Consider the following 15,519-nt stretch of genomic DNA (forward strand, 5'->3'; position numbering starts at 1 on the left):
CAACCTGGAGTCAGAAAGTGTTCGCAAAATGGGATTCAACTGGCAACACACATCTGATTGGTCTGTGGCTTTGGGACGAGATGTCATTGGCAAAGGCCTTCTGCCTGCCAGCACTTATGGCTGCTAGGTAGCTGAACAGCTTGTGGTTGTGAATGTTCGATCAGAAGCTATCGGACCTCCAAAAAGGAACGAACAATCCCTTTCTCAGCAGCAATAAAAATGCACCAAGCCTGAAGAAAGGCCATTGTTTCTCCTCATCAGTTGGTGTAATCTGCGGCTCCTAACCAATAAGAGAGACTTTGAGAGTGAACCAGTCACTCTGTGCCTCCTGAAAGCAAGTGGACATACAGGGAGGAGGAAGATCAAGGAGCAACAGATCCTGGCAAACCACAAGGATCATTTCAGCAAACAATGTGAACAGGGACTATTGAACTGCCTGCACAGTCTTTTCTTTTGTTGATAACACCCTTTTTTTGTGTTTGTATGTGTGTGTAGGGTGAGTTTTCTCAGGGAATTAGAGTTTATATACTGATGGTTTATAATAGTTTGCCTGTGACTAGAATGTATTTATTAGAAGTAAATAGTAATTATTATTGAGTGCAGAAACTGGTCCGTTCTGCATGTTAACTTAGGTCTAAAAGAGATGCAATTTGTGGAATTTTGCATACGTATATAAAGTTTTTAACCTTTTTGACGACTCTGGACAGTGGGACTCAATTTCAAGCATGCTTCTCCAGTGAGACGACGTATTTGGTACAAATGTTCTTTTTGCAAACACATTAACCAAAAACAAAGCTTCAACAGTGCACTCTGTCAAAGATTGTATTGCAGCTTTAACTTGTATGTGACATACTTTTTATACATTTGAAGAAGCAGCAAATAATCTCCTAATGGAAGAGCAAACTTCATTCCTTTAGGCCAGGCAGAAGAGAAAATTTAATTGATAGTGTCTGGGTTTAGTGCCACTCATTAAATTATTTAGGATCATGATTTTATACTTGCACTTAGACATTAAAATCATCTTGCCTGTGGGAGTTATGGAAGCATGAATTCATTCAGTTAGTCATGACGTGTGTGGGATCCCCGGACAACAAAGTAACTGCTAATCGTCACTAAGACGCACTGCCCTTGATTCGGCATTGATACTTGATGTCCATGTGATTGCAAGTGAATCCACTCAGATGTATGCCTCCGGCTATTTCAAATGTTATGTAGTTTATTAAATGTATCACTTCCACATTTAATCCTTCTGAAATTTTGTAGTCTGTGGTATTGAAAAGCTGATCAAGTGCATTTGGATTTCTGATATAAGATATATATTTTAATATCATTTTGTGTTTGAATTTGAGCTAGTAGCCCCTGCTTTTGGTCTGTCTCTGAAGTTTAATAATTAACTTGTAGGCATTTCTGTAACCTGGTGATTTCTTATAAAACAACACAGTTGGAGAGAGACAGTGTTCTTGCAGGCTAATGGGAAATTTGTTTTGCTTAAGAGAGTTTTTGTGAGCAAACAAAGTAAACAGTTGTGCATTAGACTTTCAGAGCAATTTTTTGTTGCTTTTGATTAGGGTAAGCATTCATAGCTTGGAAAAGGTTTTTGGATTTCAGTTGTCAGGTTTGCGCAAGTCTTGGCTGAAGCTGGATGTTTGAAACAGTTGGTCCGAGGCCAGTTAAGAAATAGGTTATCTCTGTATGATGAGTTTAGTTTTAAAGTTCCAAACCAGAAGTATTTGGTTAAAACCCTGAAGGGACTGTTTGAAGCTGACAGCATCTACACACAGTTGTGTGAAGGCTCAAAGAAGAGTGTCTCAGATTCTCAGGACTGTGAATTGAAGCATCTGTTAAGTCAAACGCTAATAGAAAAGGGAGTTCTCTCTCTGTGAGTACTGTAACGGAGTGCAGTTGGATTTAATGGGATTGTAGATTTCTGTGTTTTGAAATCGTTAGCGTAAATAGTTTGGTTTATTTTGTCTTGATTTTAATTTTATGTGCATAACACACTTCTGTTTTATAGTTAAAACTAAATCTGCAGCATATGAAAGACCACCTCGTTAAAAACATAATTAAAAAATAAAATATCAAACCAGATTTCAGGCTGGGATCTGACTTATCCAGTAATAACATTAACTGCAATCATAACCAATGCCATGCTGTTTTGCGACAACCCTATTTCCACAGTGTTGGGATAAATTCGGTACACACATTGATGGAACTGAGTCCAATAACGTTTTATTAATGTATATTTAACAATCACCACACTTCAAATCATCTTACTAAAGGTGTAACTCATTAAAATATTTCTTCAACATAAAACTATGATAAGATGCTATGAAATGCAAATTTTCTTTGAAGGAACTTGCTTTAAACATTTGTTGACAAGCACATGTGAGCCTGGCATAGTTCTTACGCCCTCATCTATCTTTTCACATGTAATAATTTATTAGATTTTCTGTCGAGATTCATTTGCTTCATTGATATAAAACAAATAAAATCAGTTTCTTTGTTCACAAGTTTGCATATAACTGGTGAAGCTAAAAACATCTGTTTGGTGCCTTTCAAAGCTTCAGCAACACAAAATTTCAACTAATATTGTTGAACTTGCTGCTAATGACACAGTCTAGCCTTGTTAAATAACCAGTCAGAATTGCCATATGACCTAATAATTGCAGTCATGTAAGACACTACCCATTCAGTCCTCAGACCTGGCTTTGGACCTAGCCTGCACTAAAGGATGAAGATCTTTGTTGCTCAGTCACTGTCAGTGTCCTGTATGCAATGAACATGAATAATCTCAACCCAGTTCCCAATAACCATAGAGTGCACAGTTCTAATTTGTTACAGGTTGGCTGTTACAGGTTGGCTTGCTTACACACAAAAATCGCAAGTGGTTACTTCAATAGGAAATGAAAATATCACATTGCTTTTTCCAGTATGTTCTTTCCTGAGATGATCATTAACGACATTGTTAGAATAGGGTAGAAGGAACAGTACCCTGTTTCTCCCCTTGATTCTGGAAACACTTGCACCCCCTACTTTGTAGCTGTTATAGGATTGTTGCTGACATGGTGTGACAAGCCTTTTTTGTTTGTGAACCGCAAAAAGTATTTTTTACTGGTTGAAAATCGCTATTTTCTTATTTGCATTAAATAACAGCACTTACTTCCTGGTAAGGTTATGGAAAACATAGAAAATAGGAGCAATTGTAGGCCCAAATTACAGCAGGTGCTGTACTGAAAACGAAAACTGCTGGAAATCAGTGGGTCAGGCAGCATCCATGGAGAAAGATCAAGCTAATATTTCATGTCCAGATTACTGTTCATCAGAGCTGACATAAAGTGTGGAGGGGGCAGCCTGTCAGAGAGAAGAGCAAAACTTCTTCAGGGTGGGCATACTTTGAATAGATGTGGCAGTTGTAGGCTATTTGACTTGTTGAGTCTGCTATGTCATTCATTATGGTTAATCCTCTATTTCCATATTTCTGTCTCCCCTTGGCAACTTTAGGTTCCTGAAATCTAACTTTCTTTCTTAAATATATTCTGTGACTTTGCCTCCATTGACGTTCTGTGGTAGAAAATTCCACAGGTTCACCACCCTTTTGAGTGAAGTCCTCTCAATCTGAAATATCCTATTGCACATCCTGATAGTGAGTCTGACACGTCCAGGTAACTGAATGGTATCACCTTGCAGAAGGCTGTGTCTCAATCTAAATTCTGTTTTCTCTTTTGTTCCAGGGGTTCACCTCCTATACCCAGCACTAGTAGTTCCAGTCTAACCAACGATGTGAGCAAACAGACGGGACCTAGAGATATTTCAGCAGTACCACGGCCAGGAACTGGTGCCACTGGGGGGTCACAGTACACTCCACATTCTCATCAGTTTTCTCGAACACGAAAGATGTTTGATAAAGGTCCAGATCAGGTATGAATCTGTTGGATATGTTACATAGAAGAAAAAATGGCTCGCAGCATTGAAGTAAGTCATTTTTTTTTAAAGTGGGATAATTTAACTAGTGCACCAACAAAGGAAAAATCCGAGGATGGCTGAATGCTTCGTTTGAGAAGAAGGTGCTCCAGGAAGTCCTTGAAGAAAAAGGCACTGAGTGTTATGACCAGTGGAGGAAAGTTCATGACACACTCTTTTTTGTTTAAAAACCCTTCGCGTTCATTTGCAACAAATATCGTTTCATTTTTCTCCTCTTCAATACATGCTGTCTCATTTGAATTAAATTTAGTTCTCTTGATCAAAAATGAATGAGACCCAGTTCTTGGCTTTGTTGATATGGGCAACAAAGACATGAGTAATGAACTTACATTAGGGATAGAAATTCGGAGAAGGAGGGGTATCTAGTACAGACAGGAAGAAAAAATGGCAGTGGCAATTTTTTGAGTCCTTGATTGCAAGAATAAAACCTGAGTCGCACGTGTTTAGCTGCTAGCCTGTTTCCTCAGGAGTTGTGAAACTCTTAGATACGCGTGATTTCACCGCCAACAAAAGATCTTTCCAAGTTGTTTTCTTTTCCGCCACGAGTTTGCTGAGAATTGGAGAGTGGAGCTTTCACATCCTTGCTGTTGCTTTCACTTTACTGCTCAAAGCAAGCTTCTGAAATGCATTTCATTTGTATATTTCAAGTCAAGCTCCATTTTTCTTTTCCCCAAGCTGGAAATTCCACAGGTAACCTTTCATCTCCATATTTGAAGTTATGTCAGTGAAAGTAAAGCAAGAAATGCAAATTTATTGAAACTGCTGAGTGTCTGAATGTTTAGTTAATGTGATAAGTTCAGACAACCCATATGGAATAAAATGAAAACGCTGCCTTGGAATTATCAGGTAATTACAGTGCCACTTTGGGTCAGAGGTGTCTTCTTTTATAAACCATTTTTTGTCCAGGAAGGTGTCCAGTATTAATGTCTAATGATGAAAGTTGGTAATGGTTGATACCTGTTTTCACTGTGATTGTAACAAAAGGTGGAAGGGCCCTAACGAAGGAAATCCTGATCTCAGTGCTTGGATGCCAATGATCGGGCGACAGGAGTTAAAGGTTCACGGAGACGTAGCACTAAGCTAATGGAGAATAATGCTAGAACTGATTAATAGAGAGTATTTTATTTATTAACCATTTGTGGGACATGGGCATCGCTGGTTGGCCAGCATTTATTGCCTGTCCTTAGTTTGCTTCAGAAGGTGATGGTGAGCTGTCTTCTTCAACCGCTGCAGCCCACCTACTGTGGGTTGACTTTCAATGCTATTAGGGAGGGAATTCCGGAATTTGACCCAGCAACAATGAAGGAAAGGTGACATATTTCCAAATCAGGATGGTCAGTGGCTTGGAGGGGAAGTTGAAGGTGGTGATGTTCCCATGTATCTGCTGCCTTTCCCTTCTACATGGAAGTGGTGGTGGGTTTGGAAGGATCTTTGGTGAATTGCTGCAGTGCATCTTGTAGATAGTACGCACTGCTGCTACTGAGGGTGGAGGTTGTGAATGCTTATGGATGTGGTGCCAATCAAGCGGGCTGCTTTGTCCTGGATGGTGTCAAGCTTGTTGAGTGTTGTTGGAGCTGCACCCATCCAGGCAACTGGGGAGTATACCATCATACTTCTGACTTGTGCCTTGCAGATGGTAGACACGCTTTAGGAAGTCAGGAGGTGAGTTACTCGCCACAGTACTTAGCCTCTGACCTGTTCTTGTGGCCAATGTTGGTATGGTGAGTCCAGTTGAGTTTCTGGTGAATGGTAAGCCCCAGGATGTTGATAGTGGGTGACTCAGTGATGGTAACACCATTGAATGTCAAGGGGTGATGGTTAGATTTTCTCTTATTGGTGATGGTCATAGCCTGGTATTTATGTGGCATGAATGTTACTTGCCACATGTTAGTCTAAGCCTGAATATTGTCCAGATCTCATTGCCTTCGAACGTGGACAGCTTCAGTATCTGAGGAGCCGTAAATGGTGTTGAACATTGTGCAATCATCGGTGAACATCACCACTTCCAACCTTTTTGGTGGAGGTAGGTCATTGATGAAGCAGCTGAAGATGTAGAAGGCTGAGATGGATCATCCACTCAGCAGTTCTAGCTGAAGATGGCTGAAGGATTCACAATAGTATCTTTTGCACCGATGTGCTGGCCTCTTCCATCATTGATAATGGAAATATTTTTTGAGACTCCTCTAGTGAGTTGTTTAATTTGTCCACCACTATTCATGACAGGATGTGGCAGAACTGCAGAGCCTGGATCTGATCCATTGGTTGTGGGAATATTTTGCTCTATCATTTGCTGCTTCTGCTGTTTGGCACGCAAGTAGTCCTGTGCCCTGTTTGGTAGCTTCTCCAGGTTGACACCTCATCTTCAGGTATACCTAGTGCTGTTCCTGGCATACCCTCCTGCACTCTCCATTGAACCAGAGTTGATCCCCTGACTTGATGGTAATGGTTGAGTGGGGAATATGCTGGGCCATGAGGTTACAGATTGCGCTGGAGTAGAATTCTTCTGCTGTTGATGGCCCACAGCACCTCATTGATGGCCAGTTTTCAGTTGTTGGATCTATTTGAAGTCTATGCCGTTTAGCACAGTGATAGTGCCACACAACACGATGGAGGGTATTCTCAATGTGAAGGCGGGACATCATCTCCACAAGGACTGTGTGGTGGTCGCACTTACCAAGGCTGTCAAAGACAGATGTATCTGCAGTTGGCAGATTGATAAGGATGAGGTCAAGTATGTTTTGCCCTCTTTGTTGGTTCCCTCACAGTCTAGCAGCTGTGTCCTCTAGGACATGGCCAACTTGATTAGGTAGGGAGGGGTGAAGCTGTCCATTATTTTGAGCATTTTCATATCAAAGCGTTGGTGGACTGCAAGATATAATTGTTCAGTGAGCTTCATTTTTGTCGAGCTGAACTTGATGTGGGTATAGTTAAAGGCAGGAACAGTTTGGTTGGGTTTGAGGTTAAGGAGATTTGAAGATGTGTGGCTGACCTGGAGAATGCTGGAATAGCTGAGCCCTTGAGTGGAAAAAAAAACATGTGGGTTGAGACAGGTGTAGGCACAGGCGCAGAGATGGATGATATTGAAGAGTTTGTCTTTACACAGGAAGTCTGACCCTAAAGTCAATTCCAGATTTATCTTTGCCACATCTTGAGTGCTGAGATATTTAGATGTTAATGAAAAGTGTTGTTTGAAATCTCCACCCATGGTACAGGCAGCTCTCTTCCATGTGCATATAATTCTCTCTCTTCCTCTCAACAATTAAACTAAATTCCTGTTGAGAGCAAGCAAAATGACTCTGATGAATCATTTATTTTCTTCCTTTGGCTGAGGTAATGTTACAATCTTTTACTTTGTGTCAGCTGTGTAATGTTTGTATTTTTTTGAATTGACAGCCGTACAGATTATTCTGAAAAGCAAATGGCTTGAGAGCTATTTATTACTCTCTATATAGTTCTGATTAAGCAGAAATAGAAATGTCTGAGGAGATGCTTTTCTGGGAAAGCTTGCTTTCCCTTGGAGATACTGAAAGAGAGAAATCCTTGATAATCTTTTTTTTGGCAAGCACACAGTGTGTTGATATATAGCTGCATTATCTTGTCTGATGGAGCCATAATGAAAATAATGCCTGGCTTGGCTTCCTCACCCCATCACCAACATTTGACAAAGACCCACTGAACAAAAGGATCTATTCTGTATTCTAATTCATAAATTTGATTTTTTCAAAGAATTGCAACTTAACCAGTGGGAGCTCGGAGCTTTGTTTAGGTGAAAAAAATTCAAGTTTGAAGTTAAAATAACAGTCTGGAATAATTACACTGATTAAGAAAAAAAGGAAGTGATGCTAGATCTTATAGGCTGCTGAAAAGTTTGATTTTCTAGACATTGGTTGCACCAACCATTATAATGCCCATATAATTTAATCAAAATGTTGCGTTTTTGTTAAGGCAATAAAAATACTCAACCTGCGAGTTTCTGATCTTGGTTATCATTGGATGCTTGACTAGTGACCTTGATAAAATACATCAATTTGAGTTGTTGAAGGGCTGTCTCTTCGTGGACTAGTCGTGAATAACTGTTTAGATGACCACAGAATTCATCTATTTATTATTTTAAAATGCCAAGAATATTTTGTGTGACTTTGCAAGGCTCTTGAATTAGAATTGCCATTAGTAGATTTTATGCATTCAGCCAAAGTTAGCAAAGGTGATTGTGATAAAGAACAGTACCGAGTTCAGTGACAACTTATTATGTTACCAACTCAATAATTCAGGATATGGATATACACGTAGTTTTCAGCGGAGAGTCTAAAATTCCTGCTATATCAATTGTTAACAAGAGCAGTTGCAATTGAATAGAACACCTCCTTTGATATATATCTAGATTGCAAGAGCTGGCATTTATGTATCTTTCACAACCTCAGGAAGCTACTGTAATGTGGCTGTAATAGAGCAACCATGTCAAGCAATTTACATACGCAAACAGCAGTCATAAAAATGACCAGACTAACTGTTTAGACTATGGGTTGAGGGATAAAGGTGTTGCCCAGGACATCAGGAGAACTCTGTTCCTCCTCTTCTTTTACAACAGACTGAGAGAACAAATGATTCCTCTTTTAAAGAGAAGCACTTCCAATTAGTGCAGCACTCCTTCTCTACTACAGTGCAGGGTCACTTTACATTATGTACACAAACCTCTGGGGTACAATTTGAACCCACGACTTTGTCTCTGAGACCGGAGTTCTACCTCTGAGCCATGGGAAACACCTTCAATCCCAGCATCCATTATTTTAAGAGATTTGACTTCCCTTGAACAACATTGTTTATTGGAAGATTGCAGTTTAGCAGTATATTACCTTCGGTTGGGCATTTAATAGTTCCAAATTCTTGTCGTGATTTATGAGCATAACTAGTATTTGTCTAAGTGAACATGTGTAGATGCATAATTTTGCATATCACGGAAGAACTACATGGTTTGTCTTTTCTTTTTCTGTGTGCTTAAGAACATAAGATACGGGAACAGAATTAGGCTATTTGGTCGATCGAGTTTGCTCCACCATTCGATCATGGCTGATGTGTTTATCAACCTCCTTCTCCTTGTAACCCTTGATCCCATGAATAATCAAGAACCTTTCTCTTGGAGCAAATTACTGCAGACACTGGAATCTATGCTGAAAACAAAAAGTGCTGGAAATCACAGCAGGTCAGGCAGCATCCATGAAGAGAGAGCAAGCTAATGTTCTGAGTCTAGATGACCCTTCATCACCAGCTCTGATTTCCAGCATTTCTTTGTTTTCAACCTGTCTATTTCTTTTGGAGTGTCACTTCATCCCTTCTTGCAAACTTTATTTGCCCATTTAATCAAAATAAACTGCATTGTAAACTCATATGCATTGAGGATTATGTTGCATGATGCATTTGTATCGGAGTGAACTGCCAATCTGTTGCCATTTGTTGAAGGATAAATTCCATAAAATCTGTACATTGCTGAAATGATTCAGCATGTTGGGAAAAGCGCCAAAGGTATACTGCAGAGGAAAGGGGTATGACATTTCCTTGTGAGAAGGACAGTGCTGGAATTGCAGAGAAGGTTGATCAGCGTGTAAAGGATGTCCTGAAGGGTTATATCCTAAACATTCCCCTTTCTCTCTCCTTCTGAAGCTGAATGACCTGCTGTTCATTTTTCTTTGTTTTTAATTTCCAATTCACAGGCTGTTGTATTTTCATTAGTTGTCACAATCTGTTCTGGTTTTAACATACTGAGAGAGGCAGTGGTATAGTGGTATTGTCATTTGACTAGTAATCCAGAGTCCCAAACTAATATTCTGGGGACATGGGTTCTGAGGAAGGATCACTGGACCCAAAACGTCAACTCTGACTTCTCTTCACAGGTGCTGCCAGACCTGAGCTTTTCAAGCAATTTCTGTTTTTATTTCTGGGGACATGAGCCTAAATTCCATCTTGGCAGATGGTGTAACTTGAATTCAATAAAAATCAGGAATTAAAAGCTGGTATAGTAACAGCCACGTAACCATTGTTGAATGTTGCAAACACCCTTATAGTTCCCTAATGTCTTTTATGGTTGGAAATCTGCTGTCCTTGCCTGGTCTGGCCCACATGCGACTGCAGACTCTCAGAACTGCGGTTCATTCTTAACTATCCTCTGAAATGACCTAACAAGCCATTCAGTTAAAGGGCAGTTAGGGATGGGGAAATAAATACTCACCCAGGCAGTGTCTACTCCCATAGATGAATAAAAAATATTCTCACAATTGTTGTTTAAAAACTTGCTTCGACTCTGATTTAAGGCGTAAGTCTTTTTTTTGTTAAACCGTACCCTCATTATCACAAAATGTTTCAAACCTATCTCGTCTTTTGCAGTTATTGTGTGATCTGCATAGTATCTGAAAAGACAGGACATGTTACACTATTCTAAAACATGTTACCAAGCAATCTGAGCATTTAGAAATGGTGGCCTGTTAACACTGGACTGTTAATCCAGAGACCCAGGTAATGTTCTAGGGAGCTGGGTTCGAATCCCACCAAGCAGATCTGGAATTAAGATTCTAATGATTGTTGATTGTTGGGAAAACCTATCTAGTTCACTAATGTCCTTAAGGGAAGGAAACTGCCCTCTTATGGCCTGGCCTACATGTGACTTTAGACCCATAGCAATGCAGTTGACTCTTAACTACACTCTGGGTAATTAGGATCAGCAATAAATACTGCCCTAGCCAGCAACACCCTCATCCTGTGAATGAATAATAAAAAAAAAAATTCTTGGCTTGGAGCATGTATTTAATTGGAGTTTGACCAGCAAAATGCACACATCTTATCAGCCAGCTGGAACTGCTGTAGCAATTAGGACTGTGAGTTTATGAATGTTTTGAGAGCTAACTTAAAATGGAAGAGTCACATTGTCTTAGCTGTAACATTAAATTTTGACCATTACGGTGTATAATTAGAATTTGTTATATATTTACAGACTGTTGAAGATTCGGAGGATGGAGTTGGGCACAAAAGTTTCATGTCTACAACTATGCAAACAGGTTTCTGTGATTGGAGTGCGAAGTATTTTGCACAGCCAGTGATGAAGGTATTTGAGCTACCTCGTGATTGATTTCTGACTTGCTTATTAACGTAACAAGTTGTTTATTAACTACTAAATTAAATACAATTTATAAATGTGGAAAAATGTTCCTTCTGGCAGAGTCAGTAAGAGTAAACTGTCTTGTCTGATATTTTTGTTTGAATGACCTTAAAAACCTTGAACAATCCTTATTTCAGTTCCATTAACAGCTTGTAATTAATTGTTCCACCTACATTATTCCAAAATTTAATTTGGTGTAATACTGAATTCACTTGCAGTGATTTGTTTTAGATATTTTCTAATCCATCTGTTCAGAGATTTTTTTGTTTTATTCATTCATGGGATATGGGTGTCACTGGCTAGAACAGTATTAATGCCCTTCCTTGATTGCCCAGAGGGCAGTTAAGAGTTAACCACATTGCTGTGGGTCTGGAGTCACCCGTAGGCCAGACCAGGTAAGGATAGCAGTTTCCTTCTTTCAAGGACATTAATGAACCAAAGGTTTTTCCGATAATTGGTAATGGATTCATGGTCATCATCAGACTGTTAATTCCAGATTTTTTAAATTTAATTCACATTCCATCATCTGCCATGGCGGGGTTCAAACCCAGGTCCCCAGGACATTACCTGGATTAGCATTCCAACAATAATACCACTAGGCCATCGGCTCCCCCATTACACACCTTTGGATCAGGTGGAACCTGGGTGTCTTGGTCCAGAGGCAGGGACAGGACCATTGCGCCACAAAAAACCTTAATGATTTTTCCTGTAAAAAATCGTTGGATTAAAACATTCTTTTTTAAAAAAAGTTTCAGAAAACTCCCCCAAATGTTTCTTGTTCTTCAGACCTGCATATTCTGTAACATAAGTGTGGTAATCTAAGACCCATCAATGTCTGTGATGTAAACTGAGTCCATCCCTTACTTTTTAATTTGGGAATGTTTGTTCGTTGATTTGTAAGAGCAATTGTTTGCAGGGGTGGATGCAGACGGTGGTGTGAACAGAAGTGGGGGATGTAATTGTCACTGTTCTAGTAACCCAGACACCCAGGCTCATGCTCTGGGAGCATGAGTTCAAATTCCACCACAGCACCTGCTGGTATTAAAATTCCAATGAAATATAATCTGGAATTGAAAGTAGTCTCAGTAATGGTGAGTATGAAACTGTAATTAACAGTCATAAAAGTCCATATGGATCGCTGATGTTTTTAGTGAAGGAAATTTGCCATCCTTACATGGCCTGGTCTACATGTGACTTCTGATTAATGTGGTTGTGTCTTAACAGCCCGGTAAATTGATCTTGCAAGCCTTGGTTCAAGGGCAGTTTGGGATGTTCAACAAACATTGTCTTCGCGATCAAAACTCATATCCATTGAAAGAATAAAGAGATAAAAGAAAAGCTGGCATCCAGAGACCGTCTGCCAGTTAATTGCACCCTTCTCTTTTGCTTATGGTTAATATTTCTCAAGTGTTTCTTTCCCAGCAGTCAGAAAAAATATTAGCCACCTCAGACTCAATAGCCCAGATATACTTGTAACTAGAGAGTTGCACATTGGGACCATGTGAATCCCCCGATGCAGCTGACTCTGTGGGAATTGCCTGAGAAATTGAATTTTCCAATGAGCAATTCCCCTCCGCGTGGAAGTTTAAGAACACCTAATTAAAGTCTGAGCCAACAAGCCCCCTCCCCCACTACAAACCTAACTGCTCACCCATACATCTGTACTAACCAATTCTGATCAATAATTTAATTTGCTAACCTTTAATTAGCTTAACCTCCGGCTGCTGAGTGAATGAATATACTTGTGCCCAATCAGCAAGAAAGTGAGCAGACCACAAGGTATGCACCAAACATTGGTTACAAATTGGATACAGAAAACATAATGGACTTGTAACAATATAATCAAAGTTACTTTGCAATTTAGTAGCAGATCTTCCGTGGACTGATTTACTTGACAGAATGAGAATCAACAGTTTCACAGGCAATTCCGTGTAACATTGTACACCGTAAATCAATGTGAGCGGATGCAAGGTATTAACTATAACAGTGACCAGAGTGTGAGATTGTAAATTGATTAGATTATTTGTATAGGTGTCTTCAATCTATGTTTAGGGCATTATTTCTACATGATTTATTAGGCTGTTTTGTTGTGGATGCTCATCTTTGTTCCTTACTTTACATGGAATGCAAGTTAGACTATTGGCTCTATTTCTGCTTTGTATCTTCAGTGTTAATTTGGACATCAATTTGAACAAAATTTCTGGCTGCTGGTCCCCCTCCACTGTTTGGGGAGTCCCTCAAGATGTTGTGTGAGTGCTGACCAAATCTCCTTGGTCTCTTTTAGTACCATGAAACACAATCTATCCCCTGCGTCTTTTGAATTCAACCCAAATAGCCTGTTGCAACTTCTGCTTTGTTAATATCAAGATCTTTGCTTTATACTGGGACCAGCTCCACTTGGAGAGAGGATGCTGCTCGTATGTTCTCTTTTACATGTTCCTTTAGGAGCAAATGCTGATTGGAGAGATGAAATAAAGAAGGCATTTAATACATTTACACACATCATTTTACTTTGTTGCAAGTTTCTTTGGGGAAGGTGTGTAATTTTTTTTGCTTCACCATTAAAATGTGTTTGATTGTAACTCGTACAACAATTGAAAGGTACCATCCGTTAGTTGCATCAGCTGCTTGGAAGCACAAGGTGTCACTTTACTTTGAGATACCAATATATAAACCCGATTTCATGCTGGTGCACAAAATTTGAAATCTTTTCCTTGTTTTGGCTCAAGATAAATTAATCTCTCAAATGTTGGGTTTCCCAATTGTAGTACAGCGTCCCTTTTCAGTAGGGAAGGAATATTCTTGTATATAACAGTGATGTTACAGAATAATTTTCTCACTTTAGTCACTCAAGTGGTCACAAATAAAATACTCAGAGATAGTAAGAACTGCCGATGCTGGAGTCAGAGATAATACCGTGTGGAGTTGGAGGATCACAGCAGGCCAGGCAGCATCAGAGGAGCAGGAAAGTTGATGTTTTGGATCAGGTCCCTTCTTGAGAAATGGCAATTCACCCAAAACGTCAACTTTCCTGCTCCTCTGAAGCTTCCTGGCCTGCTGTGCTCCTCCAGCTCCACACTGTTACACATAAAATATGTTTGGTTATTGCGACTTCATCCCAAATACAGGTAATGTCTCTCCATGTTGTGGATTTGATTAATTTTACTTCATCAATGTGAAGAATAGAAGCTTCAAGTTCTACAAAAATAATATAGCACATTGAACCTTCAAGAATATTTGAATTCTTCAGATTGTATTGTTACAAAAAATTTTGAACTGCTCCAAGATAAAACATCAATTTGAAGCAATAAAATTTACATGGTCCGTCTGGTATATTTTCCACAGGTTTAATATTGCACGAAAGATGGAAATATAGTTCATATGTTAATTCATATGTATGAATAAAGATAATGCAAGTTCAATTTTTCTAGATCTGTATCAAATTACATTTAAAATGTGTCCATATTGATCACTGTTATGTAGGGAACTAATCAATTATTTTGACATTTGATTGCAAATTATAATCATGCTGGCTGTCAATATCTCTTACCCTTATCCTTCCTGCATTCACTCATGCTGTCAGTGCTTAAGATCTTGAACTGATTGCTTTCCATAAAAAGAATTTGTCAAATGTGGTTGCTGTGACAGGGCCACCAGGTGTTCAATGTTTGCTCAATGCTGATCTCTACAGCAGTTGTCATACTGAATCCATGGTGTGCTGCAGGTTACCAGGCTTGGAAGCAGAGAAAACACCAAAGTTCGTTGTTCTTGTCTCAACCTAAGAATTTATGCTTCATTTAGGTGGGCATAGACATGGATTAGTTTTGGGTGTGCCTGTGATATTTCCCACAGTGAGGTAGCTGAATGGTATTCATTTGTGATTGTTTACAATGCTTCATTACTGTGCTTATCTCTTTTGTAGAGCTTTGCTGCTAATTGAGCTTTTTCTCTCTTGGTTTTCGGATATTTTCAATGTGACTGTACAGATTATATTATTCGATTAAGTTACTTGAGAAGCATTAAAGGATGATTATTACAAGTGTGTCATGATTAGTTGCTGCTTTTTAATTGCTACTGACAAAATCACCTTCTTATAGCTCTTATGAAAATCATGTGACCTTGCAAGTTCATTAATTAAGACGCAGGACATAGTTTTCTCCTGCTTTTTAGTAAGACGAGCTCAGACTTTACAATTAGTGCCCAAGCTTTTTATGTGAACACATCAGAAGTAAAGTAATGGCTTACTTTATTTTATTACAAAAGAATTTATGACTAAACTGTTGGAAATCTCATTTTCATTACCGACTATCTTTCAACATTGTGACAAATGCATTTCTGAAGCACCTCTTTGAAATATCACATGTCTAAAATCATGGATAACATGTAATGAG

General features: G+C 39.2%; 1 protein-coding gene across 1 annotated transcript; it reads left to right on the forward strand.

Annotated features, from left to right (window-relative positions):
• Positions 1-3,731: 3,731 nt before the first annotated feature.
• On the forward strand, positions 3,732-13,620 carry LOC125481372 (regulatory-associated protein of mTOR-like; the record flags this gene model as incomplete). The annotated part of the gene is made up of 3 exons (XM_048592833.1): positions 3,732-3,918; positions 10,964-11,074; positions 12,353-13,620. Coding segments are annotated over 3 exons (397 nt in total), but the record flags the coding sequence as incomplete, so codon positions are not given.
• Positions 13,621-15,519: the final 1,899 nt, after the last annotated feature.

This window comes from Rhincodon typus, unplaced genomic scaffold (assembly GCF_021869965.1).
Source record: "Rhincodon typus isolate 14 unplaced genomic scaffold, sRhiTyp1.1 hic_rhity00001895, whole genome shotgun sequence".
Classification (NCBI taxonomy): domain Eukaryota; kingdom Metazoa; phylum Chordata; class Chondrichthyes; order Orectolobiformes; family Rhincodontidae; genus Rhincodon; species Rhincodon typus.